The sequence below is a fragment of the Monodon monoceros genome, unplaced genomic scaffold, assembly GCF_005190385.1.
Source record: "Monodon monoceros isolate NGI ecotype Baffin Bay Population unplaced genomic scaffold, NGI_Narwhal_1 Super_Scaffold_3, whole genome shotgun sequence".
Taxonomy (NCBI): domain Eukaryota; kingdom Metazoa; phylum Chordata; class Mammalia; order Artiodactyla; family Monodontidae; genus Monodon; species Monodon monoceros.
In genome coordinates, this window is record NW_021703780.1 from 59,366,681 (window position 1) to 59,378,722 (window position 12,042).

At 46.8% G+C, this 12,042-nt stretch overlaps 1 protein-coding gene across 1 annotated transcript in view; it reads right to left on the bottom strand.

The window, feature by feature from the left end:
* The window catches only part of MYRIP (myosin VIIA and Rab interacting protein), a 221,144-nt gene that overhangs the window by 67,198 nt on the left and 141,904 nt on the right, over positions 1-12,042 (bottom strand). Inside the window, exons 5-8 of the mRNA XM_029241812.1 lie at positions 11,261-11,341; positions 8,072-8,169; positions 7,763-7,843; positions 6,579-6,722 (exon numbers count right to left, since the gene is read on the bottom strand). Of these exons, the coding sequence (XP_029097645.1) occupies positions 6,579-6,722; positions 7,763-7,843; positions 8,072-8,169; positions 11,261-11,341 (404 nt within the window). The remainder of the gene's footprint in view (positions 1-6,578; positions 6,723-7,762; positions 7,844-8,071; positions 8,170-11,260; positions 11,342-12,042) is intronic.

Consider the following 12,042-nt stretch of genomic DNA (forward strand, 5'->3'; position numbering starts at 1 on the left):
AGGCACAGTCCCCAGGAGGAGTGCCTTCACATCTGCAGGCGTCCCACTGCATGGAGAAGACACAGCTGATGGTAATGTCTTTTCTCGTGTTGAGGTTTAGAAGTTGCACATCAGGGCATCATGCCATGTAATGGCACAAATGGTTCCTGTTTATTCCATTGCAAGCACGCAGGCCTGCCAGAAAGCATCAGAGATGTGGTAGAATCCGACAGAGCAGGTTCTCACATGGCTCCTATTTCCCCAGCCATTCTTTCGGCCAAGATTTCTTAGGGCCAACTGTGTGTGATGAAAATGAGAGCATCTTCCCTTCAAAGACTCCAAACCTGAGCATTTCAGCGGTGTAAGTAGAAAGTTATCGCACAATCTAAGTGCTGCAATAGACAAGTGAACCAAGGATGATCAGTTCACAAGCCCAGAGCCTTTGCAACACATTCCCATTTAGTTAAAAAAAGGAAAATAAACTCTAACCTAAGGGCAAGTGGTAGAAAAGGGATTTCAAATGACTGACAAGAAACATGTTTGAGCTGTATATGTTACAAATGTTATACTGAGAATCTGAAGCTCAAATGTTCTGTGTAGGGAATTTCATCAAACAGAAAGAGACCAATTTTTTCCATTGTCATTTAATGAAAGAATTCCCTTCTATTGGTGATTTACTTTGATCTTTTTATATGGGTGAAACAGTAACAAAAGCGTATCTGAGATAGGAAGCAAAGTATCCATCTCTGACTCAGGCCCCAGGCAGTTTGGCGCCACCGGCTGGCCAACCTCAACAACAACAGCCCTGCTGCCTTCTCTCCCGGGAGGAACTGGCTCATCTTGGTAACTTTCTTCCTCTCCCGCCACTGGTCCTGAGAGTAGGAGACAAGAGGGGAGCATGTTTGGAGAGCTGTGGGCAGGGCCCTCGGGCGGCTGAGTCTGGACTCAGGACTCAGCTGTATCTGGGCTCCAAGACCACCTCTGCCACAACACCTTGGCTGAGTGACTCAATTTGTTGAGAAGCGGAAACCTAATCTTGCTCTGCACACAGTAATTGCATAATAAGTGTGAGCTTTAAAAAGGTGTTTGAGAATAACAAAGGAGAATAGCAAACACTGGATCCAGGATATATAGGTGAGAAAATTGAGCATCATGACCAGGGTTTTGGGAGAGGACAATGCACTCTGTAGCCTTGCCCCGAAGGATGGTTAACCAGTCTGAGAAAAGACTCAGAGAGGGCTGAGGATCGAGTCCCAGCATCACCATCATTGCAGGCTAGGCCAGGGCCCAGCCGCCTGCAGACATAGGGCATCTGGCACACTTTGTTGGAGAGGGTGGTACAGCCAGTTCTGGTCCAGAAAGAGTCATTGGAAACCTCTTCTATTTCCCCTCACAAGACCTTGAGGCCGATCCAGGAGGAAGATGGGTTTGCATAACAAATACGGAACATTTTAAGCTGTGTACCAAGGGTCACAAACTGCTTCCCACCCCTTTGATTACAGAAGAGAGTATGACGGGTCTCCAGACCTGCCGTTCGATGCAGCGGTCACAGGTTAATGCAGCCCAGGAGTGGAGGAGCTCTCCCCCTCTTATCGATTAGGTGAGATTCAGTGTGCCTTCAGTTCAAACAGGCCACGGTCTGTGGAAAAGCCCCTTCCTCAAGCTGGGCTGAGGGTCTTGGCTGCTTCTATTCTTGCTGTGTTATACGACACTCTATTGCAACATCTGTTTTTTTGCCTGGTGCAAGCAACTGAGGGAGGTTAATGGACTGCTAATGGTGACATCCTCAGCCCCTGGCACAGTAACTGGTACGGAACTGGACATCAATGAATGTTTACTGTGGAGTGAATGTGACTTGGGGTGGGCTACAGGATAGGTTTTCAGAAGCCTGATTATTATAATGATGATGATCTTACTAACTTCTTGGATGAGACTGGGGATCAAGAAAAACAAAGAAGAAGCCCACTGTCATCCTCACTTATGTCATGGAGGGCAAGGTCTTGGAGGAGAGAAAAGCTAACACACACGTCAAGTGGCTCTCAGTTGGGTACCAGTTCCATCATTCTGAGGGCACAGCAAGCACTGACCCTGTCTCTAGCGCCCTGAACAGCTCTGATACTTCACAACAACCAAGGTTTTCTTGGGGTTGGGTATTCAGGGAGCCATCTGTAATTCTGTGAAATCCTTCACAGATGATGAGCAGCTATCACAGAGGCAGAGATTAAGGGTGACCGTCTGTTGGCAAGTGAAGTTATTAAAACTGAAGAAAAAAAATCCTTCCATGGCAAACCGCCATATATTCAGGGGAACGTACCCTTGACATGGCTCCCACCTTGGACTGTCAAGAAGACCCCCCTCCTGTGTGATCGCACGGCTCTTCCTGTCTCTCCTACAGTCCTATTCCAACATATCGGCTCCTCCACAGACTGTGAGCTCCTTGAAGACAGGGATGATCTTTTGGATGTGACCCTCGGTCCCATGTTTGTGACTGAATTTGTAGGATGTAAGACACAGGTGTGACCCTAAGGAGCTGATGGCCTATTGCCAGGTGCAGTATTACTGCAGCCTCACCTGAGCTGTTTTCTGTACCTTGGTCTTTATTTTTCTACCTTCAAACTTCTCACTGTAAATCACTGAATACATGTTTGAAAGAGAGGAAATGATAGTATTTCATTTTGCAGTGGCTCAAACAATATTTTATTTCTGTATGTGTGTGTCTGTAGGAGGTGGCTGGGCTCCATTTCTATAGGACAAAAATGCTCCCTCACCTACGAAAGCCAAGTCCTTCTGTGGTCCCAACAGGGAAGATGGGATCTGTTTTTCATGAGTTGAGGATGCCAGGCTTTTGTAATCTATTTCAGGCAAGCCATTGTTTCACACTAGGAAAAACAGCTATACCCTGACAATCACAATGAGCTGACTCCAGCACGTCTCAGGACACTGCTGGCCTGCTGTCTCCAGCCGGGGTGGAAAAGCTCCAGACCCTAGACCCAGTTTTGCCACAAACTCATTGCAGTAAACGTATTGCCCAGAAGATGGCGCAACCACGACACTTTTACTTGCCAGTTGGTTCAACCTCTGTGGCTCTCGGGAAGTGATGGGATTACTTGATTAATTTATTTGCCTTGTTTTCCTGGCTGGGCCTTCTGTGCCCACCCTTTCGTTCCCACCCACAGCTTTTGTTTTTCTTCCTCTTACCCACCCTAGGGTCCATGGAAGAAACAGGGCTGGTGATGTCAGGTCGGGCGGGCCTGAGTTACAGTGTCTGCATGTCTGTGCTCGGGGGCTGGGCATGGAGGGTGGAGTCCATGGGTTCAGGAATGTTAGCATGCCAGCAAAGCCTTGCAAAGGTGGACTGCGAAGTTCAAACAGGCCCCGCCTCTTAACTCTTTGGGCATGAATGGGTAGTGTGTTGGGTAGAGGGTCCATGCCAGCTCCTCTTGCTATGTGGGATCTCGGGAGGATCTGTTCTAAGCTTCAGTCTCCTCACAGAAAGGAATCAGTGCCATGTCTAGCACACAGAAAGCACTCAGTAAATATCAGTCACAATAATAGCATTTATTAAGCTCTGCCACTGAGCCAGGGCAAGACCTCCATCCCCTCACTCAGTCCTATTGGGTGCACATGAGTGAGTTGCGGCAGCCTGGAATAACTTGCCCAAGCACAAGGTTGGTGCAGGGCAGATGCAGGGCTTGACCTTGGGTCTGTCTGGCTCCGAGGTGATGCTCTTCCATGCCCTCTTGCTGCTGTGCCTGACACCCTTTGCTGAAAACCTGGGGACAAGGCACTCCTGGCTAACATGCTCCAACCCAGCAGGACCTGCCATCCAAACCAGCTGGTTCTGAAGCTTTAGGCAAAACTTGCAGTGTGATCATCAGTTACCTTTGTTAAAGCTTCCTCTGCAACCGCTGGTCCCCCGTGTGGGCAGCAGCGTCCTGTTCTCCCTGTATTTCTTGGAATGGTATATTGTTGCTATGACTGCAATGATTATCATCATTGCCACCAGGGCAGGCTCCCTGGGGCACCGATCATGGCTTCAAAATAAGTCTTTGCTCTCAAGGAGCCCACATCATAAAACAGGGAGAGAATGTTTTTAGTATCAAGGGTTTATGGGCAAAGGGATCGATAACAGTATTCATATGAATAACAACTGAGACATAGCTTTGCTTTGTATTTTTAGGGTCGGGCATAGTCATTAAATTCAATCCAATAATTATAACAATAATGAAAAATACTTTAGGTCTGTACTATAGTCATTTAAAGGAGTGAGCAAATGTGAGGGAGGAAAATGACAAAAGCACAAAGGGAAAAGGCTGAGGAAAATAGGGAAGGATAGAGCAGAGACAGAGTCAGACAGAGATGCACCTTAGTCCCCGGGCATAGCATATGCCCAGCCTCTGCTGTCATCATTATTATCAATAGGATCGCCGTATTAATACAGAGACGACTTTTTATATACACGTGCCCAAAGAGATAGGCACTAAATGAATTATACCCCTGCACTGGTGCCTTTCAGGATATTGCATCTTAAGGCTTTGAAAGCTAGATTGCACTGACCCCCCTACTGGCAGAGAACCACACAATAAAGGAGGAAATTAAAAAGTGGACAATCACACTGAACTTTCTTTCCAGAGAGTAGATGAGAAATCCTGTCAGCATGGGGATGGATTAAGTTTGGGTTTTGCAGTTAAGCCCAAGGAGGGAGGCCTGCAGCGTTATGGGATTCTGCACAGTTACCCCTGGAGGCAGGGTATTCGTGTCCTTGGAGAACTGAGGATAAAGGAGGAAGCACTGCCAGGAGACCACTGGTTTAGGGCCATCCAGGGTCTGTAGGTCAGGGTGCCCTCCTGAAGATATCATGAAGAGGCCATCCTTAAGCCTGCAGCCTGCCAGCATCCCCTGCCAGCTTTGGGTCAATGTACTGACGCCCAGCTCCACCCCAGACCCTGTGAGTCAGCGCCCCTGGAGTGGGGCTCAGGCAGATGAGGAAGATGAGTGTCTGAGGCTAGAACAGCTTGTGGAAAGGTGGGAGAGCCACCTTCCTCGAAGTCCCCAAGAACCGAGGCTTGGCCTGCTGGTTCACGTCCAGGCTCTGGCCAGCCTCCAGAAGCATTTCTGCTTTTATGCCCTCTGCTTCTTGCTCCGTCTTTATCTAGCTCCCTAGAGCTGTGTAAGAAAACTTTTCAGGGAGGCTGGAAATGTTCTGTATCTGCACTGCCCAATAAAGTAGCCACCAGTCCCAGGGGCTGTTGAGGACTTGAAATGTGGCCAGTGTGACTGAAGAACTGGATTTTAAATTTAACTTTAATTAAATTGTCACTTGTGTCATGTGGTCACCATATGGGACAGTGCAGACCTAGAACCTCTGGGATGAAAGGGACCTTAGGGATCGAGTCCATTGATCTCACGTTTTAGAGGAGGAAGCTAGATCAAAAGCTTTGGAACAGGAAGAAGGTACTCAACTCCCGACCCCACTGATTACTAGCTGTGGGAGCTTAGGCAAGTTATGCTAAAACTATAGTTTCTTTACCTATAAAATGGGCCCAATAATACCTGTCCCCACCTTTTGGTGGAGAGTAAAAGAAATAATATGCGATGGGGTGCTTTTCCCATGGCTTCCTTTCCAGTTTTTTTTTTTTAATTGAAGTATAGTTGATTTACAATATTGTATTATTTTCAGTTGTACAGCAAAGTGAGTCACTTACATATGTGTAGTTTTTCAGATTGTTTCTATTATAGGTTATTATAAGATATTGAATATAGTTCCCTGTGCTTCACTTACTATGATCATCTCTAGGTCCATCCACATTGCTGCAGATGGCATTATTTCATTCTTTTTTATTGTGCCTTTCCAGTTTTAAATTGCACCTGTGTGTTGCCCTGTCCCTTGCCCTGTGCTATGACTGTGGGCACCTGCAGCTGATAGAACACCAGCCCTGCTGGCCAGTCCTGCTCTTTCTTGCTGAATTTCCACACCGAGGGCCCAGCCTCTATCCCATTCTCCACGCAGCCTTGCCGGGGCTGCTTAAACACATACCAAAGGATTTTACAGGCTTGGTGACTCTACCGCAGACGTGGCAGGCCCAGACCCTTGGGGGCACAGGAAGGACATTGTGCTTTGTGGTTGGGGATGACGAACAAAAAGGTCTACTCACACCCCAACTTCCTGCTCACGTCCAAATGTGACCTCAGAAGGCAGTGGCAATTCTCTCGTTGTCATTTCTCAGTTTCAGTAAAGCAAGTGTTTAAGTTGTAAGAACACACCTGGCCTTCAGAAAGCCATTTTTTTCCATGGGACTCAGTACAACTCTTTTCAGGATTAATTTTAAAAAGCCTATTGACATCGTTATTTCTCCTAGATTGGTCTCTGTGTAAAAACCCACCTCCATGTGTGTAAGAGCACAGGCCTCCTGGCCCCCACGCAGCGCTCTCTGCATCTCTCCCTGCCCTTCAGGAACCTCAGGCTGTCTGGTGGGCACATGTGCTAACTGTAGATGTTAATTAAGCGTGGTGTCCCCATTTCTGTGGGGATAATGGCTCTGACCTGCACACATGCAGGGCACCTGTAGGGGGTGGGCCGGCATGGCGTGGGGACTCACCCAGAAGGTGGTGGAGGCGCGGTGGCCTCCTGGGGAGGCTGTGGTCCCCTCGTCGGCTGCCTTCGCACCGCAGCTCTGGGGCTGTGGCCACTCCGGCTCCTCTTCCACGTGCTGCTCACTTTTGCTCTTCTGTTTTCTTATGATCTGGGGAGGAGGCGGGTGACAAAGGGGACACATTATTGGAGAGGGTTCCAGTGGTATGTGGGGTAACTGGGACCATCTCTGGGAAATTCTTAGCCGTGTAAGAGCTTAGTTTCAGGGTCTTCCCTGGCAATCCAGTGGTTAAGACTTTGCCTTCCGGTGCAGGGGGTGCAGGTTCAATCGCTGGTTGGGGAGCTAAGATCCCACATGCCTCGCGGCCAAAAAACCAAAACATAAAACAGAAGAAATATTGTAACAAATTCAAAAAAGACTTTAAAAAAAATGGTCCACATCAAAAAAAATATTAAAAAAAAAAAGAGTTTCGTTTCAACAGAATACCATCTGATTTCAGGTCTTATGATAAAACAGCACAACTAAAGCCTTGAACATTCTACATCACTTTACAGTTTACAAGTAGTCCTTTTACAGTGCTGACAACTTCTATTTATTAAGTGCCTACTGTGTGCCAGTCTCTGTGCTTGGCACCATATATGCTTTACCTCATTTAATTCTCAAAATAATTCTAAGAGCTACGTACTATAACTCTCCCCATTTTACAGATGATGACTGAGGCTCAGAGGTTATCAGTTAAGGACACACAGCTCATAAATAGAGGAAGTGGATCACAAACCCAGAGTCTCTGGCCGTACATCCTGACTTTAGGAAGTGTGTGAAAGCCCTAAGGAGGGGGCAGATACCAAGCATCACGAGGGAAGGCTTCAGCTTGTTTGCACCGCTTGCTAGGTTGGGCATGGCCACTTGGATTTAATGAGTCCATTTGTACGAAGGTCTCTGGGCTGGGTTCCTGGCTCCTCACCCACCAGCTCAATCCCTAAAGGCAACCACGTTCACACAGCTTAGTTTTTGCAGTGCAATTCAACCCCTCTGCATTAGCCCCAGAGTACAATGGAGAAAGTGAGAAGAACAGAAGAAATGGTGCCCAAGACAACAAAGACGCCTATGGCGGCTCTTCTGCTCACCAAAGGCCCTGGTCTAGGCCAGGGTGGTAAATTGCAGTCATCTGGATGCTAGGGCCCACCTACCTTCTGCAGGATGGTTGTGGCCAGTTCCTCAGTCAGCTCCTCCCTGTGGTCCCGCAGGTAACTGGCCTCATTCTGCTTGTCCTGCAGAGAGAGGAAGAGAATGTCATGAGCTGTGGGTGTGTTTGGGAGACTTGGCAATCGCTTTCTCAGGAGTCCTGACCACAAATGCAGGGGGAGGATAGGCTCTAGTCAAGGATGTCTATCATGATGATGGTTTCCCCACAACCTGCACTTTCTCTCTTGGCAGCCAGGACTCCACGCACACCTCCTCCCAGACAGACGTTGTGACGGGGGCCGGGGTGGGCATACCAGGCTATCCCCATAGGCTTCTGCTTTGGAGATCGCTTCTTCGATGGCCTCTTCAGCCACCCGTAGGGCGACAGCCAATGTGTCCATCATGCTATGTCCTAGACAGGAAACAGAATGTAGACCGCTTTCTGAAAGGCAAGGACAAGCTCCAAAACATACAAAGTGGCTTAAAGATGACTGGACAAAAGGACTTAATATAAGGAAATAACGGTTCTTCATCCACTTTCTCAGGTAAAGATTATGTTTTATTTTGTGCACGTAATGTATCGTTATAATGATAGGGAGGAAAATTGTGAAATCTTCTGAGGGCTGTGCTCATGGTTTAATGCAAACACAAAATCCATGGAAGAATTTTTTAGACTCTAGACCCATACTATCGATAACATTGGCTGATCTTGCTGAGCTCAACCACGTGCTGGGCTGCAGACTGAGTGTCTCATACATGATCACAGTGGATCCTTCCAACAACTCATTGAGTAGGCACCATTTTATAGATGAGAGAACTGAAGCACAGAGAGGTCAAATAACTCACCCAACATTGCGCAGTGAGACAGAGAGCTGAGATTTGAATTCAGGGCTCTCTGTCTCCAAATCCTGTGATTTTAACCACAAAAGTGAGATAAACACAAGCCAACATGATTTTTAAAAATAATGCTATCATATATTTAGTGAAAATATTCTTTGCATATGGTGACAAACGGAAGTTTTCCCAAGTCAAAGGACTTCTGCAGGTGACAAAATTCTTTTTGAAGTCAAATACTTGGAAGAGTTTTGCTTCCTGGAGGTACTAGATTTTTTGCTTCTTACTTGAAAGTGAGAATCTCTATCATTCCTCTCAGTTCATCCCAGAAGCCCGACTCACATCAGGCACAAGAACAGAGGTCTGCAGGGGCTGCTTGCCTATGTCTCCTTTTCCCCGATTTCAACCTCCTGTTTCCGTTTATAATCTCCTAGTCATGCATTATTTAACACATGCATATCTCCTGAAAGCTGCCTCAGATTCTTTGTAGAATGTGAGACAAGGTGTAAATATATCAATTCATTAATTAATCAATCCGTTAATTAAAATACTTAATTCAAGCTTCTTAGGCTCCTAAAGACACACATGTGGACAGAAAGTGGCATTTGGCAAACATAACAAAATCTCCCAAACCAACCCAATTAAAGTCAAAACCATCTAGCCAGGCAGCTGACAAGGACATCACAGGCTGGCTGTGACAGTCCTGACAGAGACACACGGGGGCAACCCAGCTCAGGGCTTGGCACCCCTCAGGTGGCTGAGTGAACACATAATTTCCCCAGTGTTTCTATAAGAAGAGTCTATAAAATTTAAGTTGTCACCACATTCAGTGCTCCCTGGAGACAGACACTGTATCTCCCATCTCTCTTCTTCAAGATACCAATCAATGTATTCTTCATAGAAGTGGCGCCCCACAAATTCTTGTTGATTCAAAGTGCACCAAGACCTCCCCAGCACTAGGGTCTCTGAGGGTCCCAGTGATGCCTCGACAGACACGAGCTGAGCCCATGCTCTCGTGTGCTTTCCGAGCTATTGGGTGATCAGGTGCATAGCTAACTGCTAAGAGGCATGCTGGAGATCCTATGATGGGGATAGTCACCAGCTTCCACAGAGCCCTGGAGAGGAAGAGCCTAGAGCCATCAAAAAGGGTGGAGGCCACGTCTGTGGTTTTGGCATGAGGTGGAGTGGAGCACTAAGATGTTTGGGCTGAAAGTGAAGGCTTGAGAGGGCGTTTCAGAGATAAAAACTGGTGGGGTGTGGAGGGAGGATAAGAAAGCAGAGGCAGAGTGACTGAAGTTCAGAGGACCAGTCAGGTGGGGGGGACTGTTAGTTTTATGTGTCAACTTGGTGAAGCTATAGCACCCAGCTGTTTAATCAAACACTAACCCAGGTGTTGCTATGAAGGTGTTTTGTAGGTGTGGTCCACATTATGGTTACAATAGTTGACTTTAAGTAAAGGAGATTACCCTTGAAACTGTGTGTAGGTCTCATCCAATGAGTTGAAAGGCTTTAAGAGCAAAAAGAGAGGTTTCCCAGAGAAGAAATTCTGCCTCAAGACTTAAGCATCATCTCCTACTAGAGTTTCTAGTCAGCTGACCTATTCTGTGGGCTTGCCAGGCCCTGCAGTTGTGTGAGCTGAGTCCTTGAAACGAACCTCTTTTTGTGTGTGTGTGTGTGTTATCTGTACATACCCTATTGGTTCTGTTACTCTGGAGAACCCTGGCTGATATAGACGGTTACTGAAATTAATATTAATACAGGAGAGTTGAGGGCAGGGAGGTGCTCAGGCCATAGACCTTGAAACAGAAAGGAAAGGATGGGATTGCAAATAGAACCCATAGGAACTTGGGTGACTGGGTGGAAGTGGGGAGGGGGATTGAGGAAAAGGTAAGTCTTGCTGGTGGACTTAAGTGGCTGAGGAGCTTGACTGGGATATGCTGAAGTTAAGATCCCTGGAGGGGCTGCAGGTCTTGGTGACCAAGCATCAGAGCACTGAGTCTAGAACTCTGGGCTGAAGTAAGGGCTAGGCATTCAGACAGAGGTGCACCAAAGCCATGTGACTTCTCCCAGGGAGAAGTCTCAGGCAGCAAGGATGATAGAGGATGAGACCTTCATGAGAAGGTGCCCAAGGAGAAAACAGAGAGAGTGCAGAAGCACTGTGGGGGGCCACAGGACAAGGGGGACTAGGAGACACCTGTTCCCAACACCCAGTACTTTGGAGAAGGAGCCGGAGTGTTGGAGGAGGTTTTATTTGGAATTGGAAGAAGTTCGTTTTGCTTTTAACCTTTGCTCTAAGGGGATGACTGTACTGGCATAAAAAAGTAAAAGTTGATCAGTAAATGGTACATTATTTATAAGAATATTTTAATATTAATTGCACAAGTGAGTATGTTGATTGTCATATTCCAACTCCAGAAAAACACACACTAGTTGATTATAAGTATCTAGTGGTTGGTACGGAATGTACTTCTCTAGGCTACTCCTTAGATATATTCACCTATTTTGATGATGGATTCACAAAAATGGCAATAAAAGGAGACCCAGGGAGACTCTCACACACAATAACAGAGTTGCATCAGTGGTTCCAATGCCATGGGGGACCCTGACGGTCTGAAGGTGTTTATAATGCTCTAACCTCCCATTAGGTGTAAACCCTTAAGCAAACTTACCTTCTGACTGCCTATAAAATGTTGAGTCACTGCCTGAAATACTTCCTTCATTCTCCAGGTTTGCGTCAAAAAAGCTTCCTCCTGAGAGAGGGAGAGAGAGAGAGAGAGAGAGGAAGAGAGAGAGAGAGATATAAGATTATCCAAGGTCTTCACTGAGCCCAGTGCACCGTGTCACTGAGTTGGCAGACCACCATTACCCAGTTTGATTGTTACCCTTGCAAATGGGTTTAGGGAATCACTGGGTTCTACAGTAATGCTACAGATTTTGACCAGTCACATTTTTCTTTCTCATACTAATTCCTTGTGTAGCAATGCTTCCACCCCCAACTTTCTTCCAGAGCCTTCCTTGGAGGCAATATAGAATCAATCATGGAATAATAGATTGAAGTCAGAGATATGAGCTCATTTCCTGGACCTGCAAATGACTAGTTGTGTGACCTTGATCAAGTTACTTAACCTCTCGGACACTTGGCTTCCGTACTAGAAAAACTGTGATAATGGTAGAACTCTGCTCATGATGGGTGATGAGACACTGCATGCCTGGTCTTTAGCTGCTGTCCATGGCATCAGTCTAAACAGTGGCCTTTAGCCAGTGAGTAAACTGTCATTAGCAGTTAGTGGAAACAAGCCCAGAGCAAGACAAGGTAAGCCATGGCATTTGATCTTTTAAGGCCCACTGCCTCTTCTCTGGTCTTCTCTCAGTTGAACACACACCCTATCTTGGTTCCAGGCTGGGAAGAGCAGTTGGCTAAACCTTTTTTAAGTTGGGGATTTACCATTTG